Genomic DNA, 25,500 nt, shown 5'->3' with positions numbered 1-25,500 from the left:
GCGGAGAAACGCATTGATGGTTTCCATCAGCATGATGCGCAGGAACGCATGACCCTCCGACGATAAAAAATAGCGCATCCGATATTGTTCAGTTCCGCGCCGGAAGGCCTCATTCTCGTTGGACACGACCTGCTGCTGGAGGGCAGACAACTTCTTCGAACAGTCCTGAGTCACCGCCGCGAGTTCTTCTTTCTTCTCATGATTAACACGCGCTAGCTCCTCTTGAACCCGTGTCAACTCCGCGTCAACGGATAATCTCTCGTTTTCCTCTCACAAACGGCGAGATTCCTCCTCAGCATGAGTACATCTGGCCAGCGCCGCCAGGAACTCCCTGTCCTTGGTCTGGACCTCGCCCTCTGCACGGAGAAGGCTTCGAGAGAGGGCCAAACACTCAACCCTGGCCTGCGCAGACAATGTATAAAAGAAATTGAGGAAACATCCGTTAAAAACACCACAAAGAGAGCAAGTAACAACATTTTACCGCCTCAATCGTCAACACAAGGTTATCCGCCATTTGCTAGCGCCCCAAGGATTCCCGGGCCTCGAGGTCAGACGGAGCAATCTGGGCGATCATTTGAGACCGACATTCTTCGCTGGTCAGATCCGCAAGAGCACGAGGGGCAATGCCCACTCCAGAGGTCGTCCCACCGTCGAGAGGACGGGGAAGAGAAGCAAGCATATGAGCAGAGGAGGCGGCCTCCTCCGAGTTCAGTTCAACCGTCTCTGGCTGCGCCGCCGGCGTCGCTGCCTTCTTCTTCTTCTTTTGTTGAGATGGCTTCTTAGTCGGGGCACCCTTTCGCTTTCTCTGAATCAAGGGATTGCTTTCTTCTGTACCTTCATCGTCCAGTTCCTCATCATGAAGCTGAAAAGGACTGAGCTGGGGACGACGAGAGGCCGAAGACCCCTCTGCGATGGCCTGAGCGGCGCCACCAACGGTCTGCGCAGCTGGGACCGATTGGCCAGCTCCTGTTTGAGTAAAGTTAAAACTGGCGATGACACCGTGTGCCGGTGTTTTCCACGAATCCATACCTAACATGGATTAATCAACAATGAGAAACACATTTCAAAATATATATATATATATATATATATATATATATATATATATAATACGAACATCAACAAGATAAAGGGAGCAGATAAGGATGTAGAACATAATAAATACTAAAACACCAATAATACGTTCAATACCCGCTCGGGACAAGGGATATCGGGAGAATAATCCTGCGCCGGCCAGGACAGAAGGTTTAGTCACTAGTTCCTTCACCATCAAAACATTAGCATTACGGGCTGCAGCTAAATGATTCAGAAGGTTGTCTTCAATATCAGTGATACGTTCGGAGCTGGAAGGGAAAAGTTGTTTGGAATGATGCCATTGAAGCTGGGCATCAGCACCAACAATATCTGACCAAGAACCGTGGCGGGTTTGGACAAAGAAATATTTGTTATGAAATTTTTTGTCTAAGGAAGTCAATTTTTTCATGAAGGCCATATGGCCCCCAGACTTGGAAGTAAAATTATAATGGGACCCGGTCCGTTTCAAGACACGGGTCTTATGAAATAGGGTGGCGTTGTAAGGGTAATTGTTAGCGGCGCAGACTATATGCAACAAGTGGGCTCGACGAATAGAAGATGGAGAAAGCTGAAAAAAAGGAACCCCAAACCGGTTACATACATCAATAAAAAAGGGAGAGGGAGGGATTCGCAATCCTGCATCGAGTTGATGCACCCAAACCGGAATGATGTCAGGGTCAATGCCCCGACGAGTATCAGGCATATCAGAGTTAGGATTAGCCGAATTTTGGATCCGGACTTTAAAGTCCGGATCGGCGATGTCAATACGAAGAACATCTCTTATCACCTTTATAGACCGGATAGGTAGGGTAGACTGGGGAAGTTCGGACCCCGCGGCAGCCATGGATGATACAGAGTTTGAAGATGAAGGTAATACGAAGTGGGAATGGGGATAATGAAAAGATTGATGGGAAAAATAGTACACTATGATAAATCAGAGGAGGGAGAGAACGGGTACCTGGTCAGACCTAGCGACGGGAAAAGCGAAGAGAGGAAGGAGAGCGATCGGCAGAGGAGAAAAAGAAGCCGGAGCAGGGATGGAATGCAGAGGAATATGAGGGAAAAAGAAGAAGAAAAAAAGAAGAAGATGACAAATATTTATAGAGGAAGGGAATTTAAAAGGACGGGAGAGGGGGAAATCATTAGGGCTAACACGCGCCCAGAAAAAGAATGGTCCAGATTACATCGCAAAATGGCGGTTGGGAACGGAGGGCTCAGATTGAATCAGGGGCTATGAAAGGACACGTACGGGGAATAGTGAAAGTGTCAGGCATTAAATGAGGAAACGTCATAGATAAGGAAAACCATGCGCTGATGGGAAGGCGTCAGAAGTCTAGTACAGCTACAAAAATTCAAAACTTTCTTTTCGTAGACTAGGGGGGAGTAGCTGATGAGGAGTAAGGATCTCATCAGCCATCCTATTCCAGACAAGGATTAGCAGCGCCGACTTAGGCCCCAAACATATTTGATTCAAAGAGCATAGATGCACCAATTCATGGTCAAAGCAAATTAGCGGCGCAGACTCAAGTCTGCGCAAATTAGAAGAGACGGCTTGGTCCCAAGATAACACGCGGAAGGGATTCAAAGAAAGAAACATCTTCAGTGAAAGTAAGGATCAGAAGAGCTGCGCAGACCTGACTAGAAGGCAACACACGAGGGGGGCCGATTATGCCCTATTTAAAGGACAGCGCAGACGAAGGACCGTCCCATCTAAGACGGTGCCGACATAGGGCCATCCCATTTTAGGCGGCGCAGATGAAGAATGAAAGCAACCAACGCCAAAAGCTCGGAAGGACCACATGTTCAACATAAAGCTGCAAAGTAGTTAGGAAAGTTTGTTAGAAGATAGAGAATCATTCACGTACACCGCCTGTGGAGCACGTGAATGACCCATAAAGTCTCTATTACCCCTCGCCCTAATGTAACTCTATAAATACTCCTTGTAACTCATTATAATACACAGGCAAAAATACTTTAGAGAATTCATCTGCAAGCCTAAAGCTAGCTTTTCTCTCATATCGCTCGACAGGTTAATCCGATTTCCTTCTCCGTTTCATTTAGATCTAGGTTTGAATGTTGAGCTTCACCAGTAGGCAACAAGAAACTCAAACAAACTCTAAAAAAGTGACAGTTGCTGCATAGTGATGTGCATGCATGCATGCTGGTGAAGTATAACCGAATGGATATGGATTTAATCGGTGGATTATTGTAAAATTATGAATTATACCTAGTGTTACTTGAGAATCGAGTGAGGAAAATAAAGTTGAGAGCACAAAGACTAATTGCTGTTGTATTGCAAAATGAAGATAACGTAAGATTACAAAGAGCACGTAAGTAGCTATTTATAGATTACACGTAAAGGGTAAAATGGTAAATTCATCACTGGAGCATGCGCCTTTCGTGGTCAAGGGCATAATAGTAAAATTGCCCTCAGGCGGGAGATTTTCCCGCGTTTTTGGTGATTTCTCTGGCGAAGACCGTTCCTCTGGCGAGAGCGGCTTCTCTGATGTAGGTCGTTCCTCTGATAGGGTCCATCCCTCTGACCTCTCTGCGAGAGCCCGTTTCTCTGGTGAAGTCCGTTTCTCTGGCTTATATCATTTCTCTGCTCTGCACATATTACTCCTCATCACATGCCCATACATATCAACATAGCAATTTTAACAGGCCCCCTCAAGATGGACTGTAAATGTTGATGAAGCCCATCTTGCTCATAATCAAGTGAAGAGCTGGTGCAGATAAAGCCTTGGTAAGAACTACGTCAGCGAGTTGGAGATGATTCTTGACATGAACAGGATGAAACACATTTTGAAGAAATTTGTCACGAACAGTGTGACAATCTATTTCTATGTGCTTAGTTCTCTCATGGAAGACGAGATTGCAGCAAATATGAACGGCGGCCTGATTGTCGCAGTAAAGAGGTGAAGCCTTGGTCTGAGGGATTCCAAAATCCAAGAGCAAAGTGCGAATCCAAGTAATTTCACAGCTAGCTTGTGCCATAGCCCGATATTCAGCTTCGGCAGATGATCGAGAGACAGTAGATTGTTTCTTAGACCTCCAAGAAACGAGAGATGATCCAATGAAAACTGCAAAGCCGGTGACAGATCGTCGTATGGTGGGGCATGCAGCCCAATCTGCATCAGAAAAAGCTGAGATATCCAAGGTAGAATTTTTATCAAAAAATAAACCATGACCAATGCTTCCCTTCAAATACCGGAGAACACGTTCAGCTGAAGCCATGTGGCCTTCACAAGGCTTAGAAAGAAACTGACTTAAATTGTGGACCGCAAATGTAATATCTGGGCGTGTCAAACATAAGTATAACAATATGCCAATGAGTCTGCGGTATTTAGTGGGATCAGGGAGCTCTGCTCCTTCAATCAAGCTGAGATGCTTCCCTGATTCCATCGGAGAAGAAGCAGGCCTGCAGTTGAGTAACCCTGCATCCTTCAATAAATCCATAACATACTTGCGTTGATAAAGATAGATCCCTTTGTCATTTAGAGCAACTTCCAAACCAAGAAAATAAGTAGGCTTCTCTAGGTCCTTGTATCTGAAATGTTGACTCAGAAAGGCCTTGAAAGAAGCAATCATATCATCATCATTACTTGTGAGCAAAATGTCATCAACATAGACAATGAGACCAAGAAATTTTCCTTGTGACTTCTTGTAGAAGAAAGAATGATCACTGGTGGATTGACAAAGACCAAATTTGGCTAAAACTTCGAAGAGTTTTAAATACCACTGTCGTGAGGCTTGTTTAAGGCCATAAAGAGAGCGTTTCAGCTTGCAAACAGACTCTGCAGGATAGGGCTGACCCCTCTCATCAACTAAACCAGGTGGAAGCTCCATATAAATGTCTTCACTCAACTCACCATAGAGAAAAGCATTGTTAATGTCGAGATGGCATAGAGACCATCCTGAAACAGCTGCAAGTGACAACATAACCTTGACCCTGACTAACTTTGCTACAGGGGAGAAAGTATCAATGAAATCTACCCCTGCTTGTTGTGTAACCTTTGGCCACTAAATGTGCCTTGTATCTATCCAAGGTTCCATCAGCAAAGAATTTGGTTCGGAAAACCCACTTGCATCCAATGGCAATCTTGCCCAAAGGTAGCAAAGTAATAAACCAAGTATCATTTTTAATAAGAGCCTCAAGTTCTGCCTGTATAGCTTTCCTCCATTCAGCATACTTAGATGCTTGAGAATAAGAAGAGGGTTCAGGAATAGCAGAGAGAGAGCAAACAAGTCTTAAATAGGCTGAGGAGAGTTTGGAGTAGGAGATGTATTTATGTAAGGGATAAGGGGAACAGATGACAGAGTTACATATGTAATCTGACAAGTAAGAAGGAGGTTTCCTGATTCTACCCATCAGGCATGGAAGTGGCATCTGAAGTGGAGTCAGCATCAGTACCTGCCTCATTTGTATCAGGAGGTGTACTTGCTGATTGAGGTTGAGCTTGACTAAAAATGTTATTGGGAATTGATAAGGAGTAATATATGCAGAGCAGAGGAATCATCTTTGTCAGAGGAACGGACCTCACCAGAGGAGCGGATATGTCAGGAAAATCACTCCCGATCAGAGAAATGGCCCTTGCCAGAGAAGTCACTTACGCCAGAGAAATCACGTATGCCAGAGAAGTCGCTGAAGAGCGGAGGAATCTCCCGCCTAAGGGCAAATTTACTATTATGACCTCGACCACGCGAGGCGCATGTTTCAAGCACTAAATTTACTATTCTACCCTCAACGTGTAATCTATAAATAGCCCTTAGCATGTATCTTGTAATTTTACGCTATCTTTACTCCCAATACTACAGCAACTTTTTCTCGTGCAATCTCGCGATCTTCTCTCACTTTTACGGTCAATCTCTAGGTAAAATCCATAATTCACCGATAATTCACCAAACAAACGATCACCGTTCATTTATGCTTTACCAGGAATGAAAGTGTCTACTGGGAAGGTGAATTGAGGTTCAGGAAACTGGGAATGAGGCTTATCAGAGTAAGGAAGGATTTGCTCATGAAACACAACATCTCTACTAATATGGATTTGATGAGTGTCTAGATTTAGTACCTTATATCCCTTGTATCCAGAAGGATACCCCAAGAAAACACACTTGACAGCCCTAGGTGAGAATTTTGATCTGTGTCTATCTAGAGTTGACATGTAGCATAGACAACCAAACACTCTCAGATGAGTATAAGAGGGTGGCTTCCTGAACAGCATTTGGAAGGGAGTAGCATTGTCAGGAAGAACAGATGAAGGAACACAATTTATAAGGTAAGAAGCTGTGTGTATACAATGTCCCCAATATGAAACAGGTAAGTATGACTGAAATAAGAGACTTCTAGCAACATTAAGCAAGTGTTGGTGTTTTCTTTCAACTCTAGCATTTTGCTGTGGAGTGGACACACAAGAGTAATGAACTATAGTTCCATATTTGGTGAAAAGCTCTCCAAGACTAAATTCAGGACCATTATCACATCGAAGAATTTTAATGGGTTTTCCAAACTGAGTGTTGACTGTATTAAAAAATTGAGTTAATATAGTCTTCACATCAGATTTGTTTTTCATTAAAATGGTCCATACAAACCTAGAGTAATCATCAACAATGGTGAGGAAGTAGGTATAACCATCAACAGTGGAAGAAGAGTAAGGTCCCCAAATATCACAGTGTATTAATTCAAAAATCTCTTGTGATACATGCTGAGAATCAGGAAATTGCAATCTTCTCTGTTTAGCCAAAGGGCAAATTTCACAGAGAGTTTGCTTACAAGATGAAAGACATAAAGCTTTTGATAAGAGCTGCAACTTATGAAAAGAAAGATGGCCTAATCTATGATGCCATAACTGGGATGAGATGACTGCTGAAGCAGAAATGCTAGGGAATGTGACTTTGGTGGATGTGGCTGGATCAGTCTCTAACACATATAGGTTTCCAACCTTGCTACATCCACCAATCACAGTCCCCTGAGAAGCTTCCTGAATAACAAAAGAATCATGAGTGAAAAGGACTGAACATTTAGCTGAAGCAGTAAGTGTACTAACCGAGATGAGATTATAAGAGAATGTGGGAACACAAAGGACAGAATCTAATTGCAGATTAGGTGTGAGAGTAATGGTTCCAATGTTAGTAACATTGGCACTACTTCCATTGGGAAGATTAACATGAGCATTGGAGGTATTAGAGATGTTTGTGAACAGAGATGGATTATTGCAAACATGATGAGTAGCTCATGTATCTAGGAGCCATAAAGTAGAAGAAGAAACAGAACAGATAAGAGGTGTTAAGGAGACAGTACCACTGAATGGTGGAGAAGCATTTGTAGGTGTAGAATCCTTAGAGCTCTGAGTATCAGATACAGTAGAAGAAGAACCACCAATATTTTGCATTTGCTATTGCAAAAAGGAAATGATCCGAGCCATATCTGCGGTTGTCATAGTTCCACTAGCCTTAGACAAATTTCCAGACTCATCTCCACTGACTTGATTCACAAATCTGCCACTATCTGATTGTGTTTTACCCCGACCTCTGCCATTACCAGGGGGATAGCCTATTATCTCAAAACATTTATCAACAGTGTGGTTAGTTTTTCCACATTTGGTGCAAAGAAATTTTCCTTTTGCACCTCTGCCTTTAGCATAACCCGTAGCATTTATCATAGAACCAGAATTTTCAGTGTTGATTTGTGGTGCTTGAGGCACAAATTCAATAGATCTTTGGCATTCTTCTTGAAGCACCATAGCAAAGATCCGTGACAGTGAAGGAAAAGGAATCATAGAGATTATTTGAGATCTAATCTGAGCAAATGAGGGATTCAAACCGATGAGAAACTGCATCGAGCATTCTTGCATCTGGTACTCGCTCCATTTCTTTGAGCTGTGACAACGGCAAGTGTCACAGGTACACCATCGTGTTGGTTGGAAATCGCGGTATTCATCCCATAGAATTTGGAGCTTAGTGAAATAGGACCCTACATCTTCAGATCCCTGCCTCAGATTAAGAAGTTGTTGTTTCAGCTGGCAAACACGAGCCATATTTCCTTGAGAAAAACGATCTCTAAGATCGTTCCAGATCAGATGCGCGTCATCAATATACATGATGCTCGCGCTAATTTCAGAATTAACGGAGTTACGCAACCAAGAAACTACCATAATGTTGCAACGCATCCATTGTGGATACAAATTTTCATTTGGATGAGGTCGCTCAATAGATCCATCGACGAACGCGAGTTTATTTTTCACAAGGAGCGTCGTGGTCATGGAGCGAAACCAACTAGAGTAATTTGATCCCGTGAGTTGCTGTGTAACGAGCTGCACTCCAGGGTTATCACTATGAGATAGATAAAAGGGATGGGTTGGATCCTCGTGAGGAGGAGTGGGAGGAAGATTTTGCTTAGGAGGAGCCATGGGAGGACAACGGAAGAGTTAAGCTATTGCTTTGATACGATGTTAGAAATGGATATTGGGTCAATTCCTCCCTTAAAAGGCCTTATAAGAGAGAGATTGTCTCACCATATAAAGTGGCTCATGCCACTATCTCCAATCCAATGTGGGACACTTCAATACACCCCCCGCACGCACAACATGGACTATCTCAAACACCATCTGTTGACAACGATATTGGGGGCCCATCATTGAATTGGGTTGGCTCTGATACCATGTTAAAAACCAAAAAGATGCTAAAAGCATGAAGAAAGATAAAGGAAAATGATTGTACTATTTTCTCATTAAACCGAAATACAAAGGAGTAGCCTTAATATATAGGCAACACACGAGCACATCGTGAGGAAAGAGAAAATCGAGAAAAAGGCATAAAACCGTAGGCAACAAGAAACTCAAACAAACTCTAAAAAAGTGACAGCTGCTGCATAGTGATGTGCATGCATGCATGCCCATACATATCAACATAGCAATTTTAACAGTAAGAGAAGATAATATAGTGGGTTTTGAAGCTGAAGTGGGTGCACTATATGGATATCTCCTCGAAGACACTGAGGAACTTGATGTTATCACGATTGTTGGTATGCCCGGGATTGGGAAGACAACATTAGCATGGATGATTTATAGGGATCCACGCGTTTAAATTTCCGATCCGCATATGGATTCATGTCTCGAATAATTTTACAGATAAGGATATCTTTGTCGCCATTTTGAGGCATTTGATCGAACAAGTGTTGAGGAGTTAGGCGAAGTAGTGATTGGGCATCTAATGAGTAAAAAGTTATTGATTGTGATGGATGATGTGCGATGAGTGGGATCGACTCCGAATTGCAATAAAGTGTTGGTGAGCACTTGCAATGAGTCAAAGCGAGAGTTGGTCGCTGCTGGAGTTAGAGGTTTTCGGTAGGCAGGGTGAGTGCCCTCAGGAATTGGAGAACATCGGAAAGCTAATCGCAAAGCAATGTGAGGGACTGCCGCTTGCAGTAGTCCTTATCGGAAAGTATTCCTTTCTGTCAGACATGGCGGCAAAGAAAATTGGGTGGATCAAGGCGTCCCTAAATATCGTACTAAGAAATTTTATGATGATTTGCAGGTTTGCTTTCTGTATGGAAACTGATACAAATGTGGATTGCTGAAGATAACAAGGTGTGAGTTTGGAGGAAACTGGTGAAAACTATCTCGAGGATCTTATCAACAGGCACTTAGTTGAAGTTGACCAGATTAGAACATGCTGTATTCATCCCATGCTTCATATCATGAGTTTTGCAAAATTCAAGCTGGAAAGGACAAGGAGAATGTCCTGCAAGAAATTAGCAAGGTAGACCAATTTCTCAATTCATTCCAATCTCGCTCATTTTCTCTCTTCCAAGCCTGCTGTCCGTTCCTTGGCTGAGGAGTTTAACTTGTCAAGCCCATCATCTTCTCCAAAATTATTGAAGTACGTACCTCGTTCTATATACACAACATCTCAATTAAAGCAGATATTTGGAAATTGGCTCACTTAAGGCATTTTAAGATAAATGCTATTGCTAATCTGCCCAAAGCTAGTAGAACTAAACAACAAGGTCAAAATCTCCAAACACAGTTGCACGGAGGAAAACTTTGGCATGGCTCCTAATTTGAAGAAACTGGGCATTCGTGGGAAGCTTTACTCGTTATTCCAAGGAAAAGACTGGCTTATCTTGAAAACGATGTATTTCCTCTCCCAGCTTCAGTAGGTCGACTCCAATGCCTTCCCCTATCCTATAAATTTCCTCCGAGGTTAAGGAGCCTAACGCTATCTCATACTTTACTTGATTGGAGTCGCATGTTAATCCTAGGATCACTGGAGAAGCTGAAGGAGCGCAAGTTGAAAGAAAAAGCATTTGTGGGTCATAATTGGGTAACAGATGATGGAGGTTTTCGCAATCTTGAAGCTTTACATATTGGGCGATTTGGGTAACTTCCGCCTATCACTTCCCAAAACTTAGATATCTTGAGCTGCACCACTCTGAGAAACTTCAACAAGTTCCAATTGAGCTGCCTGATATACCAAGTCTCCAACGGTTGGAATTGTACCAAACAAAACTTGCAGCTGCTTCTGCTATTAGATTTCATGAGAGAAAGCACCGTTTCATTTTGTCGATTGGGATATAGCTGTTGAATCACGCTTTTGGTAGTTCGAGAATTGGAGGAATCGATTTTTTCATTTTTGGAAGGGAATCACTTGATAAACTCCGTGGTTGCCTGCAGTTATTCTTTTAATTAAGACATGTAAATATTGTTGTGGCCTAATAATTGAAGACTGGAAACATCTCTAACATCATTTCCCTGAAGCTCACAAATAAACATACTGCATGCAGCATGCTACTTCCAATATGACATTGTTAATCTTTATTGGAATAGTAAGGAAATTGTTTCAAATGTTTTAGCTTAACTAGATTTATCAGATGAAGAACATTGAAGAGGCCACATTTTTGTGCAACTTTGGCAGTTGATACCCTTGAGATGTATTCACCATTTCTTCAGGCTTGATCGCCTGCGACATCAGAGCAGCCGCTAGTCGTGCATAACGAACAGGAGCCGCTGCAACGAATAATATAATATCCTCTTGATAAAGAATCAAAGCTAAAAACTCGAGTTTTTATATGTTCTTAAAGAGACTGTTTAGTTGTGGATCAGAGAATTTCAATGTAGTTATAACAAAATCTTGTTACCTTCAGATATCGCCCTGTTGCATCTCTGGAACCTGAACAAACATAACAAATTGTCACGCTGTAGAATTTGATAACTAAGACTATTTGAATTGGAGTTTTGACCGAATCACTTACATATATGATGAAGAATGAATCAGTTCCTGCAGATCATCTGATGTGAAACCAATTTCGTCTACCACGACATGGTAATGGGTCGGCCTTGCTGTCCCCTGAGAGTCGAACATTATCAGCAAAAGTAATTTCTCTTACAAAAAAGATTAATTTGATCTACTTACAATCCTGGCAGAATGAGCACACATGTAGAAATTAGTACATTGAACATCACAAACTTTGCTGTCAACAATAGTTCCTGCACACAACATATATATATGTCTGAATGAACATTTTATACAACAGTAGCTCAGTTTGCTCTTTGAGAGAACTCGGCCTCACCTGGAGGAACGTTCACTCCCAAACCAGCCTCGAAGAATTTAGTGTGATGCTGCCTTTGTGACACAATAACTGTGAACTTGGGTCGCCAGTTCGCCTCTAGAAAGCTACAGGCCTTGAAATATTCATACAGAAACCAGAATTTTTGTACAGAGAGTTGGATTCAGTTGGAAGAAAAGGATTTAGTTTGATTAGGCATAGACAGAGAGACGAACCTTAAGAATCTGATCCATTTCTACATTCAAGAACTCCTTAAACTGTGATGTGCTCAATCCATTCCTGAGAAACACATTCCAAGATCAGACTCAAGCAGAAGGGGAATTTTCAGAAAGTAAGAGATTTGATAAAGGCAAAACCTGCACTGACCTAAATATTATGATTTGAGCTGGCTTTTTCTGGCCGGAGCTCGAGTGAAACTCCCTCAGCAACTCCCTTGAATGCAAAGTGATCAAAGAGTTATAACTAGTTTTTGTAGAGTGAAAATCTGAAAGAGAGAATTTGTGTTTTCCTACCTCATTATGCCGGCATCCATCTGCTCAGAAATTGGCATGAAAAGTGAATCAATCATTTGAGATTTTGGAGGAAGTGCACGGAGAGATGCACAATAACTCGACACTCTTGGCCACTCTCTCGAGCCAACTACCTAAAAACAACAGAGACAAAAAAGCAAATGAAGAACTGAAGCTGGATTGGGATCAGAATGAATGGTACATGACTAATGATTAAGTGAAAAAAGCTCATACTGAAGCAATGGAAGGCGCCTCTGCTCGAGCATGAGAAACATGGATACCAAGAATCATCGTAGGAATCTTACTAACCAATGGAATGGTTCGTGTTGATTCAGAGACGATGGCGTGATTAAGTCCACCAAGCTTTTGAGAGAGAAGTATGTAAAAATGAATTAGAAACGGAACTTCAAGAAAAGAAACAGGATCAAACTACCTTAATGTTAATCTTTAGCAGCAAATTGATCAGGTATAGCTCATCAATTTTGCTAGTTGAAAGGCATTGATTCTGAATTCCAAACTCAATGAGAGTCTTCCTTTTCCAAGGACCTTCAATTTAAAACAATCCAGTAAACCAGTGATGATGGCTTTCTGCTGAATAATCAACTCACGAGGTTCGGATAGATCATAAACTAACCATATAAATCAGAGAGCTTCTTATCAGAAAGAAGGCAGATGATAAATTTTGGTGGATGGTGCTTGAATCTTGACTGCAATTGTTGGAACATCATATCGACTCTAACAGAAGGCGGTTTCTTTCTATTTTTAGGATTTTCATCAAGAACACACGCTGGAGGACTCGTAACCTGAAACAACAGAATAAATATTATAATGTCATGAATTTCACTTCTTCAAAGAATTAAGGAAAATCTCACCATTCCTTTAGCTGAGGCGACTTTGGCAAACTCCATAAACATATTACGAACATCACAGCTAGTGGAGAAGTTCACCACCACCCAATTCTCGAGTTTCTTTGGCTCCAGGAGTTTCTATACGATGCATAGAATTAGTAACAACAGTAGCAAATGTATACAATCATTAAGTTATGTCTATCACCTTATCTTTGATGTTCCACCAACCATTTCTAGGTATAATATGCTCCCCATTTCCCTTTTTCAACTGTCCATTTAAGAATAAGTCTAAGTTAAAAACTAAAGCTCAATCAAGATTAAAGTAAAAAAGCCTCACATATTACCCGTGGGGCTGGAAGAACGCGGCCTTCTGCTTGAACCAATGAACTGTTGATGTTAAAGCCACAAGATTGTAGCAGTGGATCAGTTTCGACCTCGTGCTTAATCCTCATTGAAACCTATCAAAGAGACATATTTCAAGTTGATCTTAATTCATGTGTTTCTGAAATTTCTTCATACTGGTCCATTAACTTACATTAGTCAAAATCTTGAGCAATTCCTCCGGTTTTTGGCTAGATTTAGTCACCATTGCAGTTCTCTGATAGACGGTTAATTCATTCTTGTTGCGCTGTAGAGGTACCAGATAACAAAGCTGCATAGACTACAACATTAGGAAGCAAAATCTTGAGATGAAGAGAGAAAACTGATGAGCAAGATCACCTCGACTGGGAAATAGATAGCTCTATTAGGCTTCCCAACGTTGATGCAAGGTAACTTTTCACTATAACACAGTGAAATTGTACGCGTAGTGACGAAGTAGTCATAAACCGTAGTCTGAATTGTTTTGACACCGTCAATAGAGTCACTTGCTCCTCTCAACTCCAAAGGAAATCTGTCGAGCTCAAAAATATAAGTGAAATGTGACATCCATTCTGAATAAATTGGATTAGTCTTGACTCACTTCTGTTCTTTGCAAGATCTTTCACTTAGCCCTGTGATTCTGAACTCCTGATTCAAATGTTTCACTCTGATCCTCATATTCTTTAATGTCCGGCTAGCCTAAACAGAGTTGATCAAATCACTCGATATACATAAAAAAATGTGTTTCCAAATGCCTAATCATCACAAGAAGTTCTATTTTACCTTACTCCAATCAATGTTGAAGGGAGTTTTCACATTTTGGTTGCTCAAAAGGAAATCAACCACTGCACCTGATTGTATGGTTGTCGTCATAGACATGTCTGTAACACGAGCAACGAGAACAGTGACAAAATCGATTAGTGAAGGTGAAACAGAGAGGGAGATGAGGTTAACACCAAGAGAAGCATCATATTACCATGATTCAGAAACAATCCACCCTGAAGAGCCCTGAAGCTCGAAAAGAAACCTCTACATCCAAGAACGCCACCACCTAAGTCGATATAGTTTGATTGCTCGTGGAGAAAGAACGATTGGCCAACAACGAGACAGCCCCTAAACATGTAAAAGTCAGCATCTATAATGACACAAATCCAACAATAAAATATTAAAATTTACTCCCACATTTGCTCTTACTTTCTACTTGCTTGCTGCTGCAGAATAGTATTCAAGACTCTCAAGCTTCTCTCATTGAAGGATTTCATTGAGATTTGAGAGGCAAATCTCATCTCCACTTTGAATGCTCTGGAATGAAACGCAATCTTCTGCCTCTTCTGATCATTCCCGTTTGGGCTCCCATCGCCTCCAACACTGCTGCCTTTCCTAATACTACAAAACAATCACACAAGAAACTCAGAACTACATCAAATGCATAGCATATCTTGCAACAGAAACTCTTGTGTTTTTAACCTTTTCCGAACCATCACAACAGAAAACTCAAGATTGTTCTGTGGCAGTGGGCCAAGAGTGAATAAGCTTCCAACACCATCATAAACAAGTGTTTTCCCTGATAGCTCTTGTTTATACATCTCAGAGCCAGAGAGTTCTTCAACCACAGCCCTCTTAATATTTTTACTAGTAATCTCACTACCATCTTCACGAAAGATCGATATCTACATATAAAAAAAACAGTTATCACAAGGAAAATGTCCACAAACAGAGGAAAACTAGCATTTCAAGCAAGAAAGAGACGAACATCATAGTGATATAAGTCATCTATAGCTCTGGCGACTGTGACATTGAAAAGATTCGTCAACAAACACACTCTTCTCCCTTTCAATCCGGGCAGGTGGCTGATCACCGGAGCAGCTTTAGGCTTCACTATTTCCATCACTGGCGATTCTTTTGGTGGCACCATTCTTATGGGAACAACATTTAGGGGAATTGTGTCGAGAGGTGGCAGCAGAATATCAGGCTGTTTTACTAACTCCATTTTTTATGCTTCACTACATTACAGGATAGATCAAAATTTGACACTAACTCAATTTAGATGCAAGGACATGTACAGAAACAAAAATGCAAACAAGAATGAAAATTTTGCATGTTTTTGGAGCAGTGTGATTGGTTTCAGACAGTAAACAGAAACTAGAAACATAGTATTGTTGTATGCGCTAAGATGAAGGTGGTGGAAAACAAACCTCAGAAAATTGAAATTCTGTTTTGTCTGGTTTGACAAATGGCATGCATGAAATGAGACAAGCTAATGCAGAAAGAGAAACGTTGGTTTCGTGTCTGAAGATTAGAAGGATTTGTACTCGTTTTAATGTTCAATTTTTCAGACATTTTCAGGAAAGATTTCAGAAGAGGACAAAACGATTCTGTTTAGTACAAAGTGTTGGAATCTTATTATGGTACAACTACAGAAAAGCTATCAAAAACAAGAGATTTTCTGTTATGTCTTTTGAAATAGGAATTCACTTCTAAATTTTATGAAATTAAATCATCCAATACATTCGGTAAGTGTCGCTGAAATATTAGAAAAGACTATGGCTTGATATTAATTTATAGGAACCCACTACATGTGTTTTATCAATTTTGATAGAAATTGACGTTTGGTCTTTTTCAGAAATGTGATCTAATTAGATGAAATTAAACTTTTTTATTTTTATGGAAAACCTATACTTATTATAACAAGAGTAAAATTTTGGAATAGCCAAAATGGATCATAAAACACAAATTATGGCCACTCATTGAAAAAACATAAATTTTGGCCATTTTTATAGCTTTGGGACGTTTTTGCCCTTAATTGGGCGGACTGGGTAGGGTCAAGAGTGCGGGTCGCGTGCCGGGTAGGATCAGGCACGCGGGTCGGGTTAGGCACTTATGGCACTATTAGTGCCATAAGTGCCAACGAAATTTTTTTTTACTCCCCCTGCCCTGTCTACCCCCCCAGACCCCCGACCCCACCCACCCCCAAGCCAAAAACAAAAAAAAAATTACTCCCCCTAGAAAAAAATAAATCAAATTTTACTTTTGTTATTTTATTTTATGGCACTATTAGTGCCATAAGTGCCAACGAAAATCCAAAATAAAATAAAGTAAAATGGTCTTTTTAGCACTTATGGCACTATTAGTGCCATAAGTGCCAAACATACATAACAAATATAGAAATAACAGCATCATCTAAACCCTAAATGGAACATTTAAACCCTAAATGGATAATCTAAACCTTAGGGGAAGTGTTTAAAAAGTTCCTTTTGGCTTGGGGGTGGGTGGGGTCGGGGATCTGGGGGGTAGACAGGGCAGGGGAGTAAAAAAAAAATTTCGTTGGCACTTATGGCACTAATAGTGCCATAAGTGCCTAACCCGACCCGCGTGCCTGATCCTACCCGGCACGCGACCGGCGCTCCTGACCCTACCCAGTCCGCCCAATTAGGGGTATATTAGGCATATTGCCTAATTAATGGCCATAATTTGTGTTTTTTCAATTAGTGGCCAAATATTGTGTTTGCATGTTCAAGGTGGCCATTTGACACCATTGTTTCTTATAAAAATGCCTTATCTTACAAAATTGGATTTGTTTATCATTCCCTTACTATATATTTATATTAGAGGTGGCTTTGGGTGAAACATGTTGCATCATACAACAAGGTTGACCCATGACCCAAAACTCGCGCCTATGCGTATTTATATATTATCTGGAAGGCATAAATATCAATCTTGCACGGTGCAACATATTGAACACAAGTTTTTGCCTTTATTATTATGGGACAATAGTGTAATATGATATATTACATTTTTAGTAATTATTATTATGAAAGTGTATATTTTTATAAATATTAATTTTACGTGTAATATCCTTATTTTAATTTCGAAAGATAATTTAGTAGCTTAATATTTGTAGGTTCTTTATATATCAAATAAGAACCCCTATGTATCTAGAATTCTTTAAAATTGTGATATGATTATTGTTTGTTTGAATTTAATATTTTCAATAAAACTCATATACACCCTAGTGTACGATACACCCGAGTCGTATCCGACCCGAATCTAACCCAACTGTACTATTCTACGCGAATGTTAAGTGTTAGTACCATTTCGGTATAATGTTAGTGTCATTTCAATATAGTGTAAGTGCCATTTGTAAAACAATATAGTGTTAGTGTTATTTTTGAAATAGTATCATTTGTAAAATAAAATAGTGTTAGTGTTATTCCAAGATCGTGTTAGTGTTAGTGTCATTTCAAGAAAAATGGATCAGGATGGTCCAATTGGATTAGGATCCAAGTCGGGTACAACCCGGGTGTACGGGGGACCACCTCTAATATTTTTACATGCGTTGAAAATACATTCCTACAAATTTAAATAAAAATGTACTGAATTTTTACTCCCCTACTGCAGAGGGACTTTGAATCCGGCTAAAGAAGTGGCTTTCATGGCACGAGAAAAAGATAGTTTTACGAAGGCTATGGAATTTAGTTTAGAGTTATTGGGGTAAAATAAATATTTATAGACTATGAGGAGAATTATTGATCATCTTTTGTGCAGAATAAAAGAATGCCCAACTCAATGAGTTCCATACTTGTAGATATAAGGTGATTACATGCGTAGCTCTCGTTTTACTCAATATAATTTTTTATTTTAAATAATAATAATAATAATAATAATAATAATAATAATAATAATAATAATAATAATAATAATAATAATAATAATAATAATAATAATAAATTATTATAAATTTAGTATTTTGTTGTATAATTCATACCCCCTAATTTTAAAATCTCATAGGCTATAGCCTCCAATTAAATGCCCTATAGATAGCTAGCTAGCCTCCAAATAATTAATATAGTATTATCTCCGTCCCACGAATCTTAACACGTATTCTTTTTTGGACCGTTCCACGAATCTTGACACGTTTATAAATATAGTAACAATTAGCTAAACAATAAGGGTTCTTAATTACCTTTCTCTCTCCGACTTTATCACCTTACATCTCCTACTTTATCACTTTTATACTTTATTGCCTACACACTTAAAACACTAATCTACAACTCCTTAATTCCCGTGCCGAAACCAAACGTATCAAGATTCGTGCACGGAGGGAGTAATTTTTATTCTCATATTTAACCTAACATAATGGAATATTTGATCATTTCACGTATAGATGAGATATTTTCATATTTTTTAAGGTTGTTATTTGAAGGCCAGGAGCTATTGGATATTTAATTTGAGGCTACGTGGTAATGTATGAATTTTTATTTGGAATTAAGGCTATACACTATAGGATAACATGGTAAATACGTGTATAATTATTATTTATTACTCCGTATTATTTTAGATCGTAGCTATAGTGAGTAAAACAGCCGTGATGAATGAAATTATCCATAAATATATTAATGAGGCGCACTTGGGTGCGCTCTCCCACATTATGCGCTCATCATGCATGCTTATATATATTGAACCGTTGGAATTAATACCAACTGAGCAAGGAGCTAGCTCAGTTGGTCCGGGCTTCCATTTTCGAGCGTTAGGTTATGGGTTCGTCCGGCTCAGTAGTTTTTTTTTTAATTATCAACTTTTATAATTTTATTTTATTTTATTTTATTGTCCAGGCCCGTCTCGATCACATTCAAAAGTATCATTTGTATATATTTGAAGTGCCATTTGAATGCATTAAAAATGTCATTTGTAATACATCATTTATTTATACAAAATATCATTTAATTTCATAAAAAATACTTCATCCGTCCTTATAAAAAGTAACTATTTCTAAATGGCACGGGTTTTAATAAAGCAGCTGAATGTATTGTGAGTAGAGTAAGGGTCTCACTTTATTGTGAGTGAAAACTTATCGAAAATATACTGGATACATTTTATGTGGACAGACGAAAATAGCAAATTTGATACATTTTATGATGACGGATGGAGTATCATTCAAGAATTATCATTTGCATACATTAAAAATATCGTTTTATGTTATTAAAAGTGTCATTTATAATGCATCATTGTGAAGTAAAATTTATCGTTCATTCGAAAGTATCGTTTACATGCATTTAAAGTGTCATTTTCTATTATTGAAAGTGTCATTTGTAATACATCATCTATTTTTATACAAAATATTATTTTGATTTTCATAAAAGATATCATTTACGAAGTACTCCCTCCGTCCATAATAAGTGTGGTGTGGATGAGAGAGCATGAACTTTAAGATAATATTGAGAGATGTGTATAAAGTGGATAAAGGGTCTCACCGAAGTTGATTTATTAGGTAATTATTAAATGGTTTGTGAGATGAGTTATTTGTAAATATTGTGTGTGAATGTGGGTAAAGGTATATGTCATAAAGTGGAAAAACCACACTTATTGTGAAAAGATGAAAATGGTAAAAAGACCACACTTATCGTGGACGAATGGAGTATAATTTTATGTTATTAACTGTATCATTTGTTATGCATTATTTGCGAAATATCATTTCTTGTTCATTCGAAAGTATCATTTACATGCATTTAAAGTTTCATTTTCGATTATTAAAGGTGTAATAGCCGAAAAATTCATGGATTTTTCCTATTTTCTGGTTTATATCACGACCCTCTAATTTGACTTCTAAATACATCAATTTATAATTTGTTCGCAATTATCCCACGGCGAAGGATTCCGGAAAAATTGAAACTGATGTGGCAAGTACGTGGCAAAATCAGAACTGATGTGTCACTTTCTTAGATAAAACGACGTCGTTTCATTAATAATTAAAAACAGTTTATATTTAATTAAGAATAAAATATAAATTTAAAACCTAAATTCAGCCACGTCACCTCCCCTTCCCCCTCACTTTCCCCACTACCTACGCAGACCCTCCCCCTCCTCCACCCCCGCGCCGCCGAGTATTCTCTAGCCGGCGAACCATCCCCCATCTCGAGTCTCGACCCCTCCGAATCAGAATTTTACATCGAATCAGAATTTTACAATACAAAGCCAATTTTACATCGAATCAAAACTGATTACGTTCTCTTGTTTATATCGAATCAGTATTTTACAATACAAAGCCAATTTTCCAGAGAAGTTGCAAATGAATTCCAGTCCGTACAATGTAGGAAACAAATGAGATGAAAGACGAGAAAAGGTGAAAGAGAAGGCGGCGGATCTGGTGATGGTGGTGGGGAAGGGCGGCGGAGGTGCCTCTGCACAGAGATGGTTCTTCTACACCTCTACTCGATCTGGGAGGCGGCAGCCGTGGAAAGTCTGCGGGGGTGGTTGGAGGAAGAGGAAGGCGGCGAATCTGGTGATGGTGGTGGGGAAGGGCAACGGAGGGGGCTGGAGAAGACGTGAGATAGGGCAGTGGAGGAAAGTGGCGGATGATCTGATGATGGTGGTAGGGGAAGGATGTGGAGGGAGAAATGTGGTGGTGGGGAAGGGCAGCGGAAGAGGCTGGAGAAGACGCGGGGAGGGCGGTGGAGGAAGGCGGTGGATCTGTGATGGTGGTGGGGGAAGGCGAAGGAAGAGGTGTGGTAGTGGGTGTGTGTGTGTGTGAGAGAGAGAGAGAGGGGGGGAAGAGAGAGAGAGAAGTGTGTGTGTGATTTGGCTATTTTAATTGCCACATCGGCAATTCTGATTGCTATGTTGGCAATTCCGGCCGCCACATCATATTTAATTTGGGGAAAATTATAAATTATGGACAATTATGAACAAATTAGAAATTGGTGTATTTGGAGGTCAAATTAGAGGGTCGTGATATAAACCAGAAAATGAAAAAAAACCATGAATTTTCCTGCTATTACCCCATTATCAAAAGTGTCATTTGTAATATATCATTTACTTTTATACAAAGTATCATTTGATTTTTAAAAAAATATCATTTACGAAATATCATTGTGCATACATTAAAAATATCATGTTATTAAAAGTGTCATTTGTAAGGTATCATTGTCGAAGTATCATTTATCATTTCATTCAAAAGTGTCATTTACATGCATTTAAAGTGTCATTTGTGTGCATTAAAATGGTCATTAATAAAAAAACGTATTCATTGTTAATTAAATTAAGAAATAGGTCAATTAGAGAGAGAGAGAAAGATAAATGTTTCATTGAGAATACTAAATATTGTGAGAATTGAGAATAATTATTGCATATTGATTTATCAAATATAACGACTATAATTTATCTTATTATGTGCATGTGATTTAATAATAAAGAACACATTTATTCTAATCAATTTTTTCTATATTGTTGGAACAAATTGCAAGCTTATAATTTTTTTTATTGGAACAAATTGTGGAACAAATAAAACGAAATGATATATTCGTACTGTTCGTCCCAAGTGCTGGCGCGACAGACCTTGAAACAAATGTCGCGAATATGCCATTTCGTACCATTCATCCCAAATGGTGGCGAGGTGGACCTTGAGATGAATGGTACAAAATTATTTGCACCAATATTCGTCCCAAGTACTGCAAATAGACCTTGGAACATATAGTACGAATATCCGATTTAGTACCATTCGTGCCAAGTACAAGCGCGACAGACCTTTGGACGAATGGTACAAAATAGCCTATTTATACCAACACTTGCACGACAGATCGTGGCACGAATGGTGCAAATAGGTCATTTCGTACCATTCATCCCTACATTTGGCACGACAGCTCTTGGGATGAATGGTACGAATATACTATTTCATACCATTCGTTCCAAGTTATATCGCAATAGCTCTTGTGAAGAATGGTGAAATAGCATATCTGTACCATTTGTCCCAAGAGCTGTCGTGACATATCTTGGAACAAACAGTACGAATCAACATAAAATAATGCGAAATAACACAAAATTTGAAATAACATGAATTCGAAATAAGATATTCATCTTCTTTATTTTACAAACAAATCCAATTACCAATACAAATACAAATCTCACAAAATAACACAAAATAAAGTGAAATCTGGCAAATATAACTATGTGCCAAAATTAAATCTACAATGATTAAAGCGGATACCACTATTTCCGCCGGTGTATCTTAGATCTTGGCACACTTTTTAGGGAAGGCTGGAGGTTGTTTTGGCACCACCCTAGAAACTATACGCCGGTACATATGGGTACGTCTGGACCATCTATTTCTCCGATTAACACGACAGATCTTGAAACGAATGGTATGAATTTGTTCTATTTGTATTATTTCGATCCAGATCGAAGATTTGGATTTGCATCTCATAACTCTTGTAGATCTGCAATTTCTCGAACTCCTAGAACTTATAGATCTGGATAAGAGGATATTGACGGCAGCGTACAAGTGAAATTTGAGAAGAGATCGTTGAAGATAGAGAAATAGAGAGCAACTCGTCAAAGAAAGAAAATGGCTTGTCAAGCAGAGAGAAAAAAGAGTAGCTCATCAAAGATTCAGGGTTTGAAAAAAGAGAGTGAAAAATAAAGAAATTGAGCCTTGTCGAATGTTTAGTACGTACAAGAAGGTGTGGATAATTTCGTTAAAGCAATTAAAGTTAACTATAATTATTGAAATAATGACGGATGAATAACTATTAATTAACTTTTGCTAATCTTGATAAATATTTCGTACTATTAACTCTAAAAGTTACTACTATTTTCAGAAATTCATAATCATTATAATATATTTTAATATTTTTTGATATACTAGTTATATATTAAATTCATAATCATTATAATATATTTTAATATTTTTTGATCTACTAGTTATATTTACACTTCTCTGATTTCGCATGTGAGAGATGTGACCGAACCTTCGAGGTTTGTGCCATTAAACATTCATGTTAATAAATTAATACTGTAGAAAAACCCTTAAAACAGTTTCTTACACTAAGATACAAAGATTAACAACAAGGAAACTTTCAGTCATATCTCACTAAACTATAAAAATATAAAACAAAAAACCTCATTGGTCGAGTTGGTGTCCGCTTTCCCAAAAGCTAGCACGTGCTAAGAATGAATGTTGAAATTGTCTGGTTCATGGTTGTATTCCTTTATCAATTGTTTATTTCTCCAAAGATATTGCATCAACATTATTTGTCAGCCATCAACAGCAAATACTTCACCTTTTTCTATGACAATATTAATATATATGCATATGCTCAAATTATTTCGGAGTAGCAAGAAGTTTCGCATACATAATTCCTAACTCAAAGATTATTAGTCAACTAAGAACTGCTTAGAAACACATAAAAACGAAACGCTTTTTGGATTTTTAATTTTGTTTCAAGTTTATATTAACAATGATTCACCAATTTTAATTAGTAAGACCACATCGCAAAATATCACGGCTAAATAAATGATCTCTACTAATTAGTTACCGATATGAATGATCATATGGAGATATAATCTTTCCCAAATAATTTCCAAACTAATACATATCCAAAAATATTTTCATACATCCAACCCGTTTTAGGATGTTATATTGTCTCGAATTATTCCCCAAAAATTGGCTAGATTAAACAAAAATGACTTCTATATTACGTCCGTTTAATTTTTTAGCTAGCAACGGTTAAATTAATATTCTACGCGTTTGTTGTGGCCTCACACTTTTCTTAAGGGTGCAGGTTTAAAGAAAAAGATTTGATCAAACCACCACATCCAATCAAAACCATTTATAAAAAGTATGTAAAAAGTAAGTCCATTTTCGCATTAGATCACCTTAGTTTAATTAACCCCCCTAATTAAAAAATAATCCCATTGACAAACGCTAAGCCAACCAATTAAAGACTAGTGTGTCTGTCCAAGTGTCAACTCCTCCTCCCCCAAATCTTTTATTAATACACACATCTCCACCCCCTAATTCAAAACCCAACTCATTTCAACACATCTCTCCAGTCCCTCCACTGTGTGTGTGCGCGTGTGAATCTTCCCTCTCTTTTCTCACACAGAAACAATATAATGGAGGATTTGCATTCATGGCTGGCAAATGATGATTACAACTCATCGTCGTCGCTGTCGTCTTCGACGCGCAGCGCACCCACACTGTGTGAGGATTCGAGCTTCAACAGCATCAGATCCAGCTCCTCCACACACACATATTACTACAGCTACCAAGCCGCAGCGAAACCCTCGATCTCTCATTTCTGCATTGCCTCGATCAAGGCCACCGCGGCGCAGATCAGCTGCCTCGCGGTGCATGATAACTTCCTGTACGCCGCGACCATCAAGGAGATCAACGTCTTCGATCTCGCGAATCTCTCCCTCGTCGACACGTTCGGGTCCGGGTCGGGCTGGGCCAAGTCCATCGCCTTCAGCAACGGTAAAATCTTCACGGCGCACCAAGACTGCAAAATTAGGGTTTGGAAGCTGACGTCACCATCATCCTCATCGCCCAAACAAAGAAAACACCAACTAATTTCAACACTCCCGACGTTGAAAGACCGGTTTCTCAACTGCCTCTCCGCGAAGAACTACGTCAAAGTCCGCCGCCACAAGCAGAAGCTGTGGATCCAGCACGCCGACGCCGTCTCCGGATTGGCCGTCAACGACGGCCTCGGCGTGCTCTACTCGGTCTCATGGGACAAGAGCTTCAAAACGTGGAAAACGCATTCAAACATGCAGTGCATTGACTCCGTCGCCGCGGCGCATTCCGACGCCATCAACGCCGTCGCCGTAAGCCCCACCGGCCGAACCGTCTACACAGGCTCCGCCGACGGACGGATAAAGGTGTGGAGATCCTCAGTCGCAACAGCGACTCTGTCGAAGCACGAGTCGAGCGTGAACGCGCTCGCGCTGACGGCGGACGGGTCGGGTTTGGTTTCGGGCGGCGGCGACGGAGTTATTCTTGTTTGGGAAAGAAGGGATGATGATGATTTTTTCGTTGCTTGTTGCCTGAAAGGACATAAAGGGGCTGTTTTGTGCTTGGTGTGTGTGAATCGTGATTTCTTGATTAGTGGATCTTCGGACACGAGTGTGAGAATCTGGAAACATGGGAAAGGTTTCGGTTACAGAGGTTGCTGTCTGGCGGTAATGGAAGGGCATTGTAAGCCTGTGAAATCCCTAGTTGCAGTTGAAGCCGAAGATTTGGATGAGGAAGGGTTTTCAGTTATCAGTGGGAGCTTGGATGGGGAAATTAGGGTTTCCAAAGTTGTAATTTCTGATCACTATGCTCATTAATCCAGGGATGTTTTTCGTGATTCTTTATTATAAA

General features: G+C 39.6%; 4 protein-coding genes across 4 annotated transcripts; 1 reads left to right on the top strand and 3 right to left on the bottom strand.

Moving 5' to 3' along the window:
• Positions 1-7,472: 7,472 nt before the first annotated feature.
• Positions 7,473-8,486, bottom strand: LOC131004437 (uncharacterized). The gene has a single exon (XM_057931128.1). It carries the CDS (start codon positions 8,484-8,486, stop codon positions 7,473-7,475), a length of 1,014 nt encoding a protein of 337 aa, XP_057787111.1.
• Positions 8,487-10,804: 2,318 nt separating this feature from the next.
• On the bottom strand, positions 10,805-13,157 carry LOC131004455 (protein argonaute 4A-like). Its single transcript, XM_057931150.1, has 12 exons — positions 13,026-13,157; positions 12,788-12,956; positions 12,587-12,699; positions 12,388-12,516; positions 12,157-12,287; positions 12,011-12,076; positions 11,860-11,923; positions 11,648-11,759; positions 11,491-11,564; positions 11,330-11,424; positions 11,216-11,247; positions 10,805-11,084 (listed from the first exon to the last, which is right to left on the bottom strand). The coding sequence occupies exons 1-12, from the start codon at positions 13,065-13,067 to the stop codon at positions 10,945-10,947; spliced, it is 1,167 nt and encodes a 388-aa protein (XP_057787133.1). The 5' UTR covers positions 13,068-13,157; the 3' UTR covers positions 10,805-10,944.
• A 31-nt stretch (positions 13,158-13,188) lies between these two features.
• On the bottom strand, positions 13,189-15,351 carry LOC131004435 (protein argonaute 4B-like). The gene is made up of 10 exons (XM_057931127.1): positions 15,115-15,351; positions 14,829-15,031; positions 14,556-14,747; positions 14,338-14,474; positions 14,145-14,242; positions 13,963-14,060; positions 13,722-13,893; positions 13,537-13,653; positions 13,346-13,459; positions 13,189-13,269 (listed from the first exon to the last, which is right to left on the bottom strand). The coding sequence occupies exons 1-10, from the start codon at positions 15,349-15,351 to the stop codon at positions 13,189-13,191; spliced, it is 1,449 nt and encodes a 482-aa protein (XP_057787110.1).
• Positions 15,352-24,159: 8,808 nt separating this feature from the next.
• LOC131004447 (protein JINGUBANG-like) lies at positions 24,160-25,500 on the top strand. Its single transcript, XM_057931145.1, has one exon. The coding sequence runs from the start codon at positions 24,249-24,251 to the stop codon at positions 25,464-25,466; it is 1,218 nt and encodes a 405-aa protein (XP_057787128.1). The 5' UTR covers positions 24,160-24,248; the 3' UTR covers positions 25,467-25,500.

This window comes from Salvia miltiorrhiza, unplaced genomic scaffold, assembly GCF_028751815.1.
Source record: "Salvia miltiorrhiza cultivar Shanhuang (shh) unplaced genomic scaffold, IMPLAD_Smil_shh original_scaffold_399, whole genome shotgun sequence".
Taxonomy (NCBI): domain Eukaryota; kingdom Viridiplantae; phylum Streptophyta; class Magnoliopsida; order Lamiales; family Lamiaceae; genus Salvia; species Salvia miltiorrhiza.
The sequence above is the reverse complement of the archived record's forward strand: the minus strand, read 5'-3'. Positions and strand labels throughout refer to the sequence as shown.